General features: G+C 34.1%; 1 protein-coding gene across 1 annotated transcript in view; it reads right to left on the bottom strand.

Annotated features, from left to right (window-relative positions):
- The window catches only part of LOC124355380 (multiple C2 and transmembrane domain-containing protein-like), a 590,080-nt gene that overhangs the window by 373,665 nt on the left and 197,795 nt on the right, over positions 1 to 18,620 (bottom strand). The window contains 1 exon segment of the mRNA XM_046806501.1: positions 1,427 to 1,543. Coding sequence (XP_046662457.1) covers positions 1,427 to 1,543 — 117 coding nt within the window.

Genomic DNA, 18,620 nt, shown 5'->3' with positions numbered 1-18,620 from the left:
TACTATACAAGATGATAGTTTCTACATATTTGCAATTAAAGAACAGATATTTTCTAGAAATTATCTGTTATTAAAACATTTATTTTCTGTGCCAATTTTACGGACGCTATCTAGAAGATGCCTACCACAATAATTTAATTTCCAATCATTCACCTCGTTTTTTAAAACTACACATAATGTTCATAATGTACTACACAAATATGTGTGTTAAGGGTCCATTGTTTTTAATGGTATTTTTTTGAGTTTGACTTCTAATCCCACATTAAAGCCTAATTAATATTATAACATACACTTAGTCATTTACGGACTTGAAATATATTTAAATAGAAATATTAACTGTAATATTTTAACTCTGGCAGTGCTGAGTTTTGATGTTAGTATTGGGGTGATTCACAGATCCTCATCAAAGGGTTAGTACTAACACTATAAATTACTTTCATTTTCAGACCGAACTTTTAATAATTTTACATTTTCTCATATTGTAAGTATAAAAAATGTTAAATGATAGTATAACGTATCACATATTATTAAAAAAAACTAAGAAACATTTCTTATATTGGCTCTTACATTTGTTAAGTTTTTATATCAGGTAACATTTTTTAAGCTTAGTTATTTTTAGTCATAACGATTTATTATAAATGTTTCTGTTTATATGTCTGTGGAAAAGATTAGGTTCAATCACGAACTGCAGTTTAAATCACAATAGAACGATGTGCTTTTGGTTTAAAACACTCCATGATGGAAAATATCTACACCAGAATGACGTTAAACTTTGGAACCACGTGAGTCCTAAATATGCATATATTAGTCGTCCTAACTTTGGGATGAGTGGTCATCCGGTTCAAAGTTACATTCGAAAATGACTTTAATGTTAATAAGTAAAGTAAAGCAACTAGGCGAAGTTAGGGCTAATAAGCCCTCTCTAACACAATGTAAGGACCAACGGCTTAAAGGTGACTTCCGAACCACCACCAATAGCCGGGCAGGCGGGCTGCTTGCAAGGACAGGATCGCTCAGCGGTCACTCATCCAAGCAGCAGCCACGCTCGACGTTGCTTGATCCGGTTATCTTGCGATAACCGTTGTACCCGCTACACTGCGCCATTGGCCAGCATTGGTTCTCTCAAAATACCTGTCTACTCTAAAAATCTCATATGCTTTTAAAACTGTTCAACAAAGTGAAGATATCTTGTCATAGTAACTATTGAATGTCAGTATCTCGGTTTTATTCGATTAATGCTAAAGGATCCAAAGTTTTGCAGTGTATAAAATACTAGTGTTAGTGAAAAATTACTTCGTGTTTATTCTGTTTTACTTTGTAACATTGAAGAAATAAAATCCCGCAACAATCAGTGTTACTTTTGTTAGTAAAGTCAAGTTGAGTTGATCATAAGCTAAACCACACGAAGCGCACAAGAATAGCTTACTGCCTGAGCACAGTTTGTCGTACGAGAAGTTCCCAGGGGTGTTGAAAGACCTCGGGATATTGCCCACGCTAGGCGCCCTCACAACCTTGTGACGGCCATTGGCTTCAGCCTCGGTCTCTGTCAAGACAATAATCACATCTTTAAATAGTCACAAATTATCGAGCCGTAAAACTAAAAACAAAGATGATATTTCACGAAATGAATAAAATATAATATTGATATAGACAACAAAATAATCAAATTAAAATGAATAATAAAATATCCTGTAATTAGTATTTCCTTCAGCAACAAAACGTTAAGGCTCAAATCTTAACATATCATGTGCAAAATAATCATAAAAAAACTGTGTGCATGGACTCCCGTGAGAAGTAACGCCTTCGATAACTTTTGTTGTTAACATGACATAGAACAACGTAATTATAAAATATTACGTCACGTAAGAATCACCAAAACTTTTTTTTCTCATATGTCCGAATATGTTAATTTGATTTCTGATTGTGATTCCTAGAACATTTATTTTGATCGTAGATAGAGGTGGATTGCGATTTCTTGGGTTCTTAGCCCCTGAAAAATGTGTGCCTCTCCCTCCACGAGATTACAAAAAGAAAGACAAGGTTCATAGTACCTATGAAATATATTTTAATCTCTGGCATATTATAGTACATTCGTTTTTAACAACTAAATTATGAGAAATTCTTTAACTAAACAATGTGCCACAACCAAACTTTACTCACATTCTTGTTTTTTACAAAAATTCTTTAATGTGTCATCAAAACCCATGTCAGTTATCATGTATCCAATTGCTTTCAAACTATTCAGAAATTGTAATTTGATTTAATTTTCTAGTTTGCGGCCCTGTTGATAAATCCACCTCTAATTTTAAGGCCACTTCGTATGTTTACACGCACTATTTCACTTACTACCTCGGTTTCATACTATTTATGTAAATAACACTGAGTTTCAAGTACTCTAAATTTTAAGTATAACTTAAGTTTCTGGATATTAACAATTTTATTTTCCTCTTAAAATGTTCAGTAAAAGTCGTGTGAGGTATAAATTGTACTGTAGCAACGGTGTTTATAGATACATATGGACGTGTTAGTGCAGGATGCTACTTGCTAATCCAACACCCACCGTCACATTGCACTAGGAAGCGAGAATATGAATTGTAATTAATATCAGTTTATAATTCAAAAGCAATCAAATGTCCCTGGAGCGGAGTGAGTTAATAATGTTAATTGCTACGGGAAATATGCTACACTTTGTACCGTGTACCATTAGTCGAGTTTATGCGAGTGACGTGAGCTCATTACTGCTACACTCTACATATTCCATGTTGGGTGATTATTCAATTATTTCTACCCCGTATGTGCGTTAGTTCCGAGCGTAGGAGTGCATTAAGCCTCTGGAAACCAGATTAAAATTTCCATATTGGGTAAAACCACATGTGCTCTTTTTCAAATGAGGTTATCTAATTTACAAAAGGTGACAATTGAGATTCACATTGGCCTTGTTATAAAAGCCTGTAACTATGTATAGCGTGAATAAAATAAACATGGGATTTTACGATATTAGATTACTACGTAACAGAGTTAAAATTTTCGATAGCAAAAATTGTTTTTTTACAAAACCAATTTGTAATTTTTACTAAGACCTTTAAATATGTTTAACATGTTCACCCATAATGTATTAACGTAAATGAAACGTAACCATTAGACGTAATATGGACGATCTAATCCGACACTCGCCATGCATTGTTAATGTGTATACTGAAAATATTGCAATTTAAAATTTTGTAATTATTTGACCTGCTTCACTTAAAAAAAATTCGTTTCTGGTTTTGAAGCCTGTACGATAAGACCTGGACGCTATCAAGAGAATTCTTTTCCTTTTGCATGCTGAAAACTTCTGAAAGTGCACTCTTTAGCTGTTTCCTCTACTTCCTAGGGAAAGACAGGAAATCTACCACACAGAATTCCTTGTGAGAAGCAAGGAGAAGCAGGATCAGAACCAGAATATCGAGCTTCTACGAGCAACTGACAGCGTCATTCCTAGTAACAGTAACTTTGTGTATGGCTACAACAGCCAGTTTCTAATGGGTAGCCAGAATAAAGATAAAAGTGGAATCAATGTTTCCTTAAAACCATGATAAAATTAAAACACGTAGGACAACATTATAAAACTAGAATAACACATGTATAATGCATTGTAATGACGTAATAACTTCTTAATTTAATTACGTAACACAATAAAAAATTAGAGTTTGCTTTAACGATTTAGTACATTGACAATACTTAACAATATAATAATAACCTGGCCCAAAATGAAATTATAAAAACCCCATGGGATAATAGTCTCTGTAAAGCATAGAACACTCTAAACGAACATACTTTAATTTAATTAAAACTATTAGGAATGGATTCAGATTTCAAACAATCATTACCGTACTCGTGTACGGAAATACTTTAACACCAGAGTTTACAGAACTTGTTTATTTTAAACTGTAATTAGACGTTTAATTACTGACGTAGAGGTAACAATTAATTTCCATTAATTACCTTTGAACAAATAATTCTACAGTTCAAAATGGGTTAATGTGTTATTTAAATTATAACAATGAAAATAATTTGTTTTACCGAAACAGTACAGTTAATTACTTTAACGTAACTCTCACAAATTTTATTATAACGTAAAATTTGAAGAAATTCTGTTAGGATAAAATACTTGTAATAAACATTACATTAAGAAGCTTCCAGAAGTTATATTGAAATTAAGTCCTGCGCAATTATGCATATATTTTTATTTATAACATCAAAACTTAGGCATGCAAATCAAACCAAATCAGAAAATAATATAATTTAACGGATAAATCTAAGTTTTAGGTGGAGATGAGCCATATAAAAAAACATGATGGATAATAACGTTTTGAGATTTAAACAAAGATTTTTTTTTCTTAAAAGTATTGGTATTACTCAATTGATTGTATTGTTTTGACGTGACAACGTCTTAAATTAGGTTGCGGCTCGGAGTCACTCATGAAGTGTAACGCACGGTAACGTTACGATGCCCGTCCAGTGGGTCCGCCGCACGGGATCCGCACGGGATAAAGCAGATAACTATGTTTATTCGTGAAAATGTGGAGTGCTTAGATTCGTCATTTACAACAACTACAACAATAAAGGTAAATAATTGTACACTGATATTTCATTATCGTAAACTATGATCGATTGATTAATATTGTTAATTGACACAAAAGTTGAGAAACTGAGTTTATAGGTTATGTCATACTATTGACAAATGTTGATAGTGTTAAGTAAATTATTAGTTTAAATCACTCTGCAATCAATCGTAATTCAGTCGATTGAGAAGAAACAGCGCGTATTGCTAGTCAAACATTTAAAATAACAAAATATTCTACCGAGAAAAAGACGTTGTCACGTAAAATCTTCGCCCGTAAAACCGACTTTACAGGCAACCATAATTTTTTTAATCAAAATTTATAAATATGTATTAGTATTTTAAACTAAGTCGAATACAACGTGTTCGTGAGTTTTTATTAAATCAGCCAAGAGAAAAACAACGCCACACATTGAACCATCTGGCGCTTCCGTTGTTTGAAAACACAGTAAACTAATACCTACGGAACTGTACGGAAAGTAAAATTTTATTTTCAAATAAAACAGATCCCAGTTTTTAAACAATTTATTTTTAAATATCTTAAAGTATTTTGTTTAGATTAATTAATAAAAAAGCGATGATTAATTATTTAACGTTTAACTTCACATTTAAAAATTATGTATGTAGTTTTCATTAAAATGAAAGTGTAAATACAAAGTAAACAGTTGCTTATGATACAACCAATAATTTAAAAGTAAATAATAGTGTAGGTTTTGTATCTTTATAAAAACTTAATTGCTTTTTACATTAAAACTTCACTCGTTATCCACAGTAAAAAGTCTGAATGAGTTTAAACCTGTCTTTACATGACTCAAAGCATTTTAAATTGATCAAAACATAAGTTATATAATAGAGGCTGTAACATCACTTAAATATCAGAGATGAGAAGAAATATTATCATATTTCAAATTATACTATAACAAAACACATTATACATAAAATTTAATTCAGTTACTTTGATTCTTATTTTCTGTTTCTTACAGTTCCTTATTATGTGCATATCCTACAACGTTTTTACACACACACCGGAAAATTCGGACCTGGAAAATTGTACTCTCTGTATAGTCACGTATACAGCCTGCTTGTATGACGTAAGGATGTGTCCTAGAGTTATCTACACAATCTCTCATTGATCCTTTATTTGAGGAGGAGGTACCAAAGAAAAATTATTTGTTTCTTTTGTTTATTCAAACCTTTCTTGCTCCTTCTTATCCAGATCTTGGAAGTACGTGAACACTTTCTTCCAGGCCTTATGCTTATAAACTTTATTCTTTAGTTGTCAACTGTGTTTGTTCCACTAACAAAACCTTGATTCTAAAAGTCCAGTTAAGGGCACAAAATCATGTTTAAATGTAGCCATATCTATTTTTATACTACACAGAATGCCAATAATGAAGAAAAAAGGTCACCGCCATCGTCGTTTCTGATGAATCCGAGCCTGTTTGAACAGGCAAGGAAAAAAGCATTGGCCCAGGCTGCCACAGGTCCCACATCCATAGCTGCCACATCCGGACTGTATTCCCGATCACCGGATACCGGACTGAACATTTGTGAACTAGTACACTTAGTAACATCGATCCAGTTACAGGAACTGGATCCGGACCAACCGTGGTGGATTTGGTTCACGTCGTCAAGATTTCTTTTCTTTTTTTTTAAGGAGAAGCCGATCTTCTTTATGCCTTATTCTGCCCGTCCTCATGGGCCACTGGTTTGTGCGAGGATCTTATCAAACAGAATAAGGGGGAGAGTCGATACAGTACAAGGTCGATAGTACTGATAAAAAGTGCAACGGTCACAGACAGAATTCGAACCTGCGCTATCTCTAACTCAGACTCAAAGTCCAACGAGGCTTCGGCACTCCCAATTTCTTAACACTTCAATTAAATTCTTGAAATATTTCGGTTTCGCTGTCAGTGAAAAATTTTTAAATAGAAAGTACTACAGTAGGGACAACCAGAGTGCAGTTGGGGAGGAGCCTATTTGCCACGTGACCTTGGATTAGCCAATGAGGACTGCGCGAAGTTGCCAAACTTATTTCCCTGTGTAACCACAGCACGCCTTGCCGGGCGGCAGTTGACGTATGTGTGGCAACGTCGCGCTGGCCTGTAGATTCTATTGGTCACGACCAACTGCACTCTTTCGTGACCCCTACTGTAGTGATAAACATCTGCGTGTCATGAGAGTAGAAGAGGGAAGCTGTACAGTGATTGGCTCAGGATTAACCAATCAACGAGCAATATGAGCGAACAAGGGTCGATAACGATTGTTTATCACAGGCTGTTAGCTTTTGGACGGCTTCTGATGGATGATTAAAGCTAGTTTCTTAAATATTTTAAGTTTTTAATTGTGTCTGCATTGTTACATTGTCCATACCTAAAATGTAGTTAGTGCTGTAAGGTCCTTTATATGTATTTAATTCCAAAACACAATTGAAGAGATGCAACTCTACTATTTTATTAGCACCACATAGTTGAAGCTGTATTAAATGTAGTTCCACTAAAGTTTTACCTTTTAAAATATGTTATTTTGATTCTGTATAAAGAGTCAGAAGAAACATATTCTCTATCATATCGCAACGTTATCACCCCCAACTCTCTCTGGTGACCAAATATCATGTTTGCCTGTCCAAGCAATATATCATCATATTTTATATTCAAATTCAAAGAGCTTGAGTGTTTTCTGTATAGAAAGTGACCGCTTTCAGACTTACACAATTTCTATCCTGCCTCAAGAGAACACCTCACCTGAAGTCCCTATATAAATGTAATTTAAAGCATTGATAACGTTAAACATAAATAAAATGTTCTCAACTATGTCAAGAATTTTGATACCGTAATAGGAAAAACATTTTTTGATGATCGTTATCGAAAATGTTAGCTGTTTTTCTGGCTTACATGCTTTTGGTATTTAATATTGACGTTTCTTGATGAATTATTGCAATTTTTTATTCTTAACTTCCTTAGCAGTCCGTTATAAATTTACTAGATGCACATATTCAACTCGTCAATATCGACTGAACAATATTTTTATGTCGTCCTTCTATTGATAACCCTAATGCAAATGCAGTTATTTTTAATTTTGGAAAACTGAGATTTAAACAATAATAATATAACAAGTTTAGTGTAAAAAGTATTACAAGTATAATAGGTATGTTGGTAAAGGTCCACAGTTTTTTCACTATATAGGATAAACATAATCAGAATATAAAGTAGATATTTGTGTAATTGAAGTTTTACGTACAATTCATGTTAAAATAGCAGCCTTTTAAAATATTTAAATGCATGAAGCATTTTCTCGTTTTCTATCTTGCTAAACAATATACAATAGAAATATAAAAATATAATACGGCTGTAAATTATTAAAGTGATTTATGAAACAAACGGCAAGAAGACTTAACTTTTCATTAGCGCGACAATCAAAAGGCTTATTAGTTCAGTACTTAGCCCTGGCAGAAGACTAACTCATTATAAGACAACAAAGAGAATGCCGAGTTGGCAACACCGTTGTTTGATTAGTTTTCTCGTACTTTGCTTTCTCTCACTCTTTCCACCTTCGTCCTTAGGAGAACGCTAGAGTCGTTTTGCAGCTTACAAACATTTATGGTTCAAACATTACGTCAGATCTAGTAATGTCTAATAATAAACTTGTCGTGCTGTTCAAACACCGTGCCTACCACCTACGATTTGGATCACCAATTTAGTTTATACTATGTAATTCCTAACTGATTTTACAACATGAATTTGGCAGAGTGTTTTACAATTTTTGGTTTTTATTATCTATTTTTAATTGTGTTTTTATATTATGTTCTGATTTCATTTAAAGTATTTTCGTCTATAGTTGCCGAATAAAATAGTTGTCGACGATATAACGACTCCATTATAAATACTGTTTTGAACTTTTAAGATAATGAAGATTCTTGGAGCATAATTTAATACGACTAGTGAATCATAACATATATTCCAATATTCATTTATTCTTCCAACGCCTTTCAGAATCGAAGATTCCATTGTCTACTGGCAGCTTGCCTGGTGATGAAATCTTCGATTATGAAAGGCCTCGCAAAGTTTAAATATTATTGGAGTATGTGTTATGGTTCACTAGTGGTATTAAACTTGAAGATAATGTTTTGATGACTCTGAAAGTGTTAAAATCACAGCCACTCTAAGTACTATGCTATCTGTATCAGAAGCGTCATAAAGCCAAGTTAATGTAACAAGAGTCTTTTCAGCTACCGCAACAACATTTCTTGTAACACGCTCTTCGAAACCACCTGTAGTTCAAAGTGTTGATACACCATTTTAAAATCTGCTGTCGTCAGTTTAAATTCCTGTATAATACCCATTTTAACGGGTTCTACTTGTACAAATTACTTAACGGAGACAATCGTGTAGCTTTTGTTTCAAATATAACGTAGCTATGGTAGGAAGGGTTGATTAAATAGAATTTTTAGTTTAGTTCTAGTTCATTCTCCTTTTATTGCAGCATCTGGTATCAGACACTGTCTCAGACTTGGACCTGCAATTTGGAGTCATGTGTTTTTGAAGAGATCCAAATAAAATCGACAATGCAAAAGTTCAAAACGAAACATTTACATCTTCTCGACATCAGAGACACCTATAAATAGGTGAAGTGGTAGTCTCATTTTCTCATCAGGTACACAATTGAGTGCACTGCGGCATGATAGACACGATCTCTAAGCACGGTGGAGCAACCAATTGAAAATGACTCCAGATTCCAGGAGTCAAGTCTGAGACAGTGTCAGATACCAGACGCTGCAATAAAAGGAAAGTGAACTGGAACTCAACTCAAAATTCAATTGAATCATCCCTTCCTACCATAGCTACGTTATGTGTAGAAAACTCGGTTTCCCCACTGTGTTTAGAGATCGTATCTAACACATCTTAGTGCATTCAATTGTGTACCTGATGAGACAATGAGACTAAAACGTCACCTATTTCTAGATGTCTCTGATGTCTAAACGATGTTGATGTTTCGTTTTGTTTCACTATAGAACTTACACTTATTGTGTCAAAACGATCTGAAAATTTTTTCAGTGAGACGGTTAATTCAAGTGAAAGATATTATTTTCCAATTTTACCGCATACAAGAACGCTAAATACTTTATGACATTGAAGTGCTGGTTCAATGTTTTAAGACAATTGTACTATTGAAGGCTTCCGCTTCAATAGAGATGTTTTTCAAAACTGCAATTTTCATGGTATTTCCAATTATAAACTTCATTGTTAAGTGAAATTGGAGTGGGAAATAACTTCCAACCTATGGGATATGCAGGAACAAGGGGGTTCTCAACAATTTCGCTTGCAAAATACCAATGAATAACTAACCAATCGCATAATTTGCTGCCTCTGATTTGAATACAGAGTATTAAACTTGAATGGTTGATAAAACATTTGTCCACTCGTGCTTACTACCAACCTACACTTCATATAGAAGAAAAATTATCAGAAATATAATCGAATATACATGCAGGCTGACAAATGCAGATGATTTTTCAGTTCCAAACCAAATAATATATTTTACTAAAGACTTTTGTTTTTTTTAGCACCAAGAATATACAATAAATCACCGGTTTCAATTAAAAATACACTCTTCATAGGTTGTGTTTGAAAACCGTACGTAAAAGGGTGGATGTTTTCTGTTGAAAATAAAGATAAATTGTTATTTTCTCTACGTTTTTGAAAGTCCCACTACAATCATATAAACATAGATACACATACTGTATGCTTTTTAGCATTTAACAATTTAGAAAATCATGATCATGAGTTTAGTTTTGTACCATTTTGAGTTTGTAGTCATTCGTTTTATATCTATATTGTCTTTGTGTTCCGTAGGTATATTTTTACTTTTTTATATATTTAAAAGATTTGTCATTACATTTTTTGAAATAGGATTTTTGTAAAATATTTCAATTTCATTATATGTGTATAATTTATGTAACACTGCTATTCCATTAAATGATGTTGTTTGTTTCAATCTCCTTCCAAACAGGCAGAGCCTGGGAGTAATATTATTTTCTCAAAAATGTTAATTATTTTAATGGTCAGCCCTGGCATTCTGATTAGAAGCTTCCATTTTAAATGTGATTCATATTTTTAATGGGTTGTATAAACAAAATGTTGTTTATATTAATTCAAACAAACACTCCAATAATATGGGTTTTTTATTTTTGTGTCGCCTTTCATACTCAATGATAACATCTTCAGACCCACATTACAGTAACCCAAAATAAAAACCATATCAGCGTATTCCTCTGATGTAAATAAGTAAGGCATTTTTTCGCTGAATAAACAATCGAATTATAACTCACAGACAAATTGCATTTAATAACACGATTCACAGAACCCGATCTCCTGCTGTAGCTTGCAAAACACCACTAATACACAGTTCTAACAGTACAGAATACCATTGTTGATCAGCTGTTATTCGTGCGTTACCAACTTAGAAATTAATAAAACAAAAAACTGCATTTCGATGATTAGTAAACAATAATGGGAAAATGTTTGCTTCATTTATTTTCGAACATTTGATGTAAATTTTTATTTAAAAAAATAATACAACGTAATAAAACATGATATTTTTATTTATAAACAAATTTATTTAACAGTTAATCTTGTTTTCTCAATTTATCTCATCATTAAGGAACAAACATTTTGTTTTTGTTTTATTTTAACTAAATACCGTACGGTATTTCTTTACAGCTAGTAATGTATTATACTGAATAAAATCGATTTTTTGGTACTTATTTCTGTTTTATTTTAGACTTTGATTATATCAATTTTCTCAGAATTAAATTCTCTACAATTAATATCTGTTGATTTTATGTATTTATTACCAATTTAACAAAGTTATTGTACATCAAACTTAAAAAAACATTGTTTCGTGCCCCAAGTTTTTGCATTTAACCCTGAATCCCTCAAAAACTACTACAGGTACAGTTCTGAAACCTATTTTATTAGCTTTATCAGGTAAAAATACATAAGAATCCACGATATTTCTTACTTAATTAACCTTTCCAAAAGTTCAGTATGGCTTTATTTTACTCTTTACCCAGGAATTCAGGCGAAATCTTTCGCTAGCTGTAACTCGCTAACGAAGCGTTTTCGGACCTATGTTTATATAACATTTTTTTCATTATTTTTACTAGTACAATGAGCTGTATAAGTGGGGGGAGAACTTCATGAATCACCCTGTATATCATTTCATTCTCGAGATTTCCTGGGATCTGACAGACAGGTTTGATACAGAGAGGAAATTGTTTTCCTGCGGACAAAAAAAGAAATTGTCTCAGCCTAAACGCAATTGACTCAAAAGTCACTCTTGCAAATTCTATGGTTGGACATGCACTAGCATAGAAATCATTCTTGTCTATGCAGAAAGCCTGCAGATGATCTTTATCAAAGATAATTACCACAAAATATATTCACATTTTTTTAATTGAGTAACGTTTCATAACAGTGATTAAATAACAGAAGTTCCGGCGAGATAAGTACTATGGTACTAAAACGCAAGAGTACGGAACCAAATTTTGTCACCAACTTTTAACATTGAATATACTACATTATTTTTGTGTGTATTTCTCTCTATTCATAAATGACCTGTGTTAAAATCACATAATATGATGACACGCAGTTCGGTTACACATTTATTTATTCTACACTTTTCTCGCTGCTATCATGGTTACCCTTAAGACCAAGTGTGAATATAATCGCTAACGTTCAACAAAACCCCATGGAGTGACGTGCACCATCACTAATCTCAGTGTCGATCAGATATAAATGAAGTTTCATGCACAGTTTCAGGTCTATAGGTAATTTAGTTCGAGATATCAGTCGGAAAGACTGGCAGAATTGATTTTTTCGGCTTTTCAAGTAATAATCCTAAAGGTCAACTAATGAAAAGACTGACAGTAAGGAAATGCATTATTGTTAATTTAAACCACAAGCAAAAACGCTTAGAATACGATAGAAAGTTGAATTAACAAGCCACCTACGTTTTTATTACATGTTTCGTTTTTAAAAGACAACTAACACACCCCAAAATTTATCGTCGAAATTAACATGAAAACGTTGTAGCGGTTGCTGAATACTTCGCATTCTAGAGTATGAATGACGTCATCACCCGAAAGTTTCGGGATTGCTAATAACAGACTTGACCCGACATTGATTAGAGGCAATTGTGACGATTCAGCAAGCTAACTTTCGAGTGCAGAACTCCTGGGTCTGTCCTTCATCTGGCCGCTCTTCTAAACTAATAACAGAGTTGATCTCGACATTGATTAAAGGCAATTATGACGATTCAGCAAGTGAACTTTAGAGTGCAGAACTTCGGGATCTGTTCTTCGTCTGTCTACTCTTCCAAACTAATAGCAGACTTAATTTTAAATTGATTAGAGGTAATTGTGACGATTCAGCAAGCTCACGTTTAGAGTGCAGAACTTCTGGGTCTGTCCTTCATCACGTCGCTCCTCTAAACTAATAACAGACTTTAACCCGACATTTATTACAGACAATAGTGTCGATTCAGCAAGTAAATTTAGAATGACGAACTTGTGGATCCGTCCTTCATCCGGCCACTCTTCCAAACTAATAACAGACTTAATTTCGACATTGATTAGAGGTAATTGTGACGATTCAGCAAGCTACCTTTAGAGTGCAGAACTTCTGGGTATGTCCTTCATCACGTCGCTCCTCTAAACTAATAACAGACTTTAACTCGACATTTATTAGAGACAATTGTGACGATTCAGCAAGTAAATTTAGAGTGCAGAACTTCTGGATCTGTCCTTCATCCGGCCACTCTTCCAAACTAATAACAGACTTAATTTCGACATTGATTAGAGGTAATTGTGACGATTCAGCAAGCTCACTTTAGAGTGCAGAACTTCTGGGTATGTCCTTCATCACGTCGCTCCTCTAAACTAATAACAGACTTGATCTCGACATTTATTAGAGGCAATTGTGACGATTCAGCAGACTCACTTTAGAGTGCCGAACTTCTGGATCCGTCCTTCATCCGGCCACTCTTCCAAACTAATAACAGACTTAATCTCGACATTGATTAGAGGTAATTGTGACGATTCAGCAAGCTACCTTTAGAGTGCAGAACTTCTGGGTCTGTCCTTCATCACGTCGCTCCTCCAAACTAATAACAGACTTGATCTCGACATTGATAAGAAGCAGTTGTGACGATTCAGCAAGCTGAACCTTGGAAGTGCAGAACTTCTGGGTCTGTCCTTTATCCGGCCACTCTTTCAAACTAATAACAGACTTGATCCGACTTTGATTAGAGGCAAAAATGTCTCCAAAACTGGAGTGGTTGACGATTGTATTTTTTTTTTACGGAAATTCATTCTCCGATTTCATTAAAACTTGACTGTGTACTTGTAGTATGCAAAATTGTCCGTCGGATGTATAAGATGTTGTGTGCTATAGCAGATTTAATAGAATATGTGAGTGATAGAGTAGGGTATGACCTGCAACCAGCGTGGATACACTGTTGTTTGACCGGACTATAATAGTTGCACACTAGACGGCTTCGATCGATACGTGGGTAACTTCAACATTGCTTTGAAACTGCCTTGTTCAGATGTGAACTAGTTAACGTTCTTCCAAACTCCTCCCCCTTCAGCATTTGTCGATACAAGGGGAGCGTCAACATCAGTCTAACAAACCCTTTTGTTGATATGTGTGCTAATTAACTTGATACGTTCTTCCAAACTCCTCTCCCTTCAGCTTCGGTCGATACAAGGAGAGCGTCAACATCAGTCTAACAAATCCTTTTGTTGAAATGTAAACTAGATATTCTTCCAAATTCCTCTCCCTTCAGCTTTTGTCGATACAAGGAGAGCGTCAACATCAGTCTAACAAACCTTATTGTTGAAATGTGTGCCAATTAACTTGATACGTTCTTCCAAACTCCTCTCTCTTCAGCTTTTGTCGATACAAGGAGAACGTCAACATCAGTCGAATAAACCCTTTTGTTGAAATGTAATTAACTTGATATTCTTCCAAACTCCTCTCTCTTCAGCTTCTCCCCTCTATACGAGGGGAATGCCAACATCAGTCTAATAAACCCTTTTGTTGAAATGTGAACTAGTTAACTTGATACGTTCTTCCAAACTCCTCTCTCTTCAGTTTCGGTCGATACAAGGAGAACGTCAACATCAGTCTAATAAACCGTTTTGTTGAAATGTGTGCTAATTAATTTGATACGTTCTTCCAAACTCCTCTCTCTTCAGTTTCGGTCGATACAAGGAGAACGTCAACATCAGTCTAATAAACCCTTTTGTTGAAATGTGTGCTAATTAACTTGATACGTTCTTCCAAACTCCTCTCTCTTCAGTTTCGGTCGATACAAGGAGAACGTCAACATCAGTCTAACAAATCCTCTTTGTTGAAATGTGAACTAGTTAACTTGATACGTTCTTCCAAACTCCTCTGTATTCAGTTTCGGTCGGTACAAGGAGAACGTCAACATCAGTCTGGCAAATCCCCTTTGTTGAAATGTGAACTAGTTAACTTTATACGTTCTTCTAAACTCCTCTCCCATAAACTTCGGTTTATACGAGGGAACTGAAGTTTCTACTTGGGTACAGAGCTTTAACTGTTGCTAATAATCGGACGATCGGTCATTGACCCTTTTAATGAATATTTTAGATACACTGAAACTACAAAAAATCTTATAATTTTATAATGCAATCTTTAAAATCTTACCTCTTTTTCTTAAATATTTCGTATATTTTTATATAATAGCATATCGAGTTTAAATATTGTTAATTTGAAAAACCTAAACCTATTGTCAAAACCTAAAATATAACAGTTTTAGAATAACTTATCCATTAAGTATATTTGGTTCTATTAAATATTCATCTTTTAATTGATGACTTTGAGTATATACGGTTATATTTGATAGAGATAATTCCTTGCGGAATAAGAAGGTGATAAATTTATCATTTTACTTTTAAAGCGATGAAAATACCGCGTATTTTTCATTAAACGTAAATTTATATCAAAACACGCTGTTTTGAAGTATCAATATTTTTGGAAAATGTTGTAGCCAAAAAGTTTATTTTGGTAAGAAACAATAAACCCGTGTTTCACAGGATTACGTTTTAAAAATTGTGAGATTATAATTTTATACTTTATCTTGTTTTTAGACACGATGCACATAAATTCTACTTGTACAATTTAAAATTAAGGTCCACATCTAACAAAATGAGTTCGGGGAATATAATTTATGAATTTCTGATTATAGTTCGATTCCAAGATTCATGTAATTCCCGGATTTCAAGATATAGTCGAGTCTATAAGTGTATATTTTCCGATTGTGGGACCACGTATAGTGCAATATTTGTGAATGATACTGTACGGAGGTAACAAGATACAAGTAACAAGTGTTATGATTAGATTTAAACAGAAACAAGAGCAAACTAGACTTTGAGACTAATTTATTAAAGTAGGAGAGAACAAGTGAGTAGCCCTTGACGAGTTAAACGTCTCATCCTGACTGGTCTCGGACACTTATCTCATTCTGTGATGCTACTAATGAGACATTTGCAGTTGTGGACGTTACCACAGAGGCAAGTAATAAGAGTCATGGTTGGAGTTAAACAGAAACAAGAGCTAAACTAGACTTTCAGACTAATAAACGTAGAAGACAAGAAGTGAGTAGCCCTTAACGAGTTAAACGTCTCATCCTGACTGGTCTCGTACACTTATCTCACTCTGTGATATCACTAATGAGACATTTGCAGTTGTGGACGTTACCACAGAGACAAGTAACAAGAGTCATGGTTGGAGTTAAACAGAAACAAGAGCAAAACTAGACCTCCAGACTAATTAACGTAGGAGACAAGAAGTGAGTAGCCCTTGACGAGTTAAACGCCTCTTCCAAAGTAGTCTCGGACACTTCTCTTCTTCTGATGTCACTAATGAAACATTTCCATGTGAATTTGGATAGGAACTCCAAATAGTTTTCTCTTCTTTTCTATTGGTAATATTTAAACTTTATCTACAAAACTTTGCTTAAAATAAGACTCATTTCTAACTTTTAATGTGGAAATCTGTAAAATACGTTAGTAGAGGTGTAACTTACAGTAAGTTTAATCATTCTAAGCATACTGTATTTTCACAAAGTTTGGTACTTAAAGTATAGTGTTTAAATAAAATTGAGATTGTTCAAAATTTAAAAAATTTGCATTGCACTTTCAAAATGAGAGTATCCTGTGTACTTTCCTTGGCATCAAAGTTTAGTTACTTCCTACACAAGGAATTATTATCATTATTAAAAAGTCTTGTATCCAGGGACATTAAGTAGACAACACAAAATGATATTTTTCCAAAGGTGCGGGTCACGTATTTGATTCTCTAGGAGGTCGAAACGATTTTCAAACAGTTTTTCTTAAAGCGTGTTTTGTTCAACCAATTGCTATTTTTTACTATAGAAGACTCTTTAACAAATTTGCGTCACGATGCGACACAGAAGATCAAACTTAGATATTAAGTTATATAAGCTCATATATCATTATGTATTTGGAGGTGTATACGTTTATGACAGGAAATCGTTACAGAAATATAATACCGCTCAGGAATCAGTAATTAATATAATATTTATAATACGTTCTTTTGTTCTCTTAGAAAGAAGCTTTTAAATTACACCTAGTCATATAAGGACCTTTGCGCTGCTTCCGGAGTGACAGGATATTCTGGAAGTTTTGGAGTAGGGGCCGCCTCCTATCGAGATCCATGAGGAAGAATTAGGGCACTAATCTCAAAGTAATGTCCCCTCGAAAGTAGGAGATGCCAGCTCTGAATCAGCCTCTCCATTCAAAGTAGGCAGGGGTGGCACACCCTTATGTCTAGGCTAGCCATAACCTCTGAGATTAGGGAACGAACCCTACCAACTCCAACAGGCATCTCCCTCAGTAGACTAGACTTATCGAATTGCCCTTGCACCGCAGAATTTCGATATTTGCGGTTAGTGATGTGCCGCTCCTGGACATCCAAAGGTTGCCCAGATTTAGGTAACACATCGGTTTTTGTTGTGCCCAGAGGCAGGTACAACTGGAAGGTATAAACCAGCCAGAAGTGATCTTTATAATATGCCATTAGAAATAAAAATTATGAGAATGTTATGTTGTAAATAAAGGTGGTATTAGATATTGACCTTTAACAGTTATACGAGGACAGTTGTAACAGTTTAACAGTTTAACAGTTATAACATACCTCGTATGTTATTTGAGGAATATTCATGGCAATAGTTCAGGCGTGATAAAAATTATTTAAAGCTACAATAAATAAGTTTTATAAACGTTGTAGGCCTACAATAATGGAAAAAGACCTAAAGTTACTTTAATTACCATCATTAATACAATAATTTTTTAACAACATCAATGACTTGGTAGTAAATCATCTCAGATACTATGAAACCTGAATAGTGAAATTTGCATAACCATTCCCCTCAGAGCCCTCAGAGACGCTCATTGGTAGGCGACTTTGTAAGCTGAAGTTAGGACTGAGTTACAATTTTTTAAATACAATAGATAAGGTGGGGGTGGGTTATAAAAATGCAGATGAAATTTTCCGCAAGGGTGGAAGTGATGACGCTTTTGTATTGAATTATTGATAGCAATTACATCAGCACATTAAACTGAGTACTTCCGCCTTGTCACCCCTACGCGAAGTTACTTGACAGTATTTGTGGATCAAATCATGCTGAAAGTGACTGGTACACACTTGCTTTAACATACAAGTTGTTTCAATTCTAGCAAGTAACAATATTATACAAAATCGTTACCATTCAATATTTTTGATAAAATAGTTTTCAACAGACGAACTTAAGTTATTTCCAGTACCTTGTATCATTCCAATCTTAATTTAAAGAAAGTGCAGAATTTACAATGCTCGCTATCGGTAAAACAGACATTATCAAAATTAAACGATGTGGTTATTTGGAATTCTAATCGATAAAGTATTATTTAAAACTTTATTTAAATATA

This window comes from Homalodisca vitripennis, chromosome 2 (assembly GCF_021130785.1).
Source record: "Homalodisca vitripennis isolate AUS2020 chromosome 2, UT_GWSS_2.1, whole genome shotgun sequence".
NCBI lineage: Eukaryota > Metazoa > Arthropoda > Insecta > Hemiptera > Cicadellidae > Homalodisca > Homalodisca vitripennis.
This window is presented reverse-complemented; position numbering and strand designations above follow the sequence as displayed.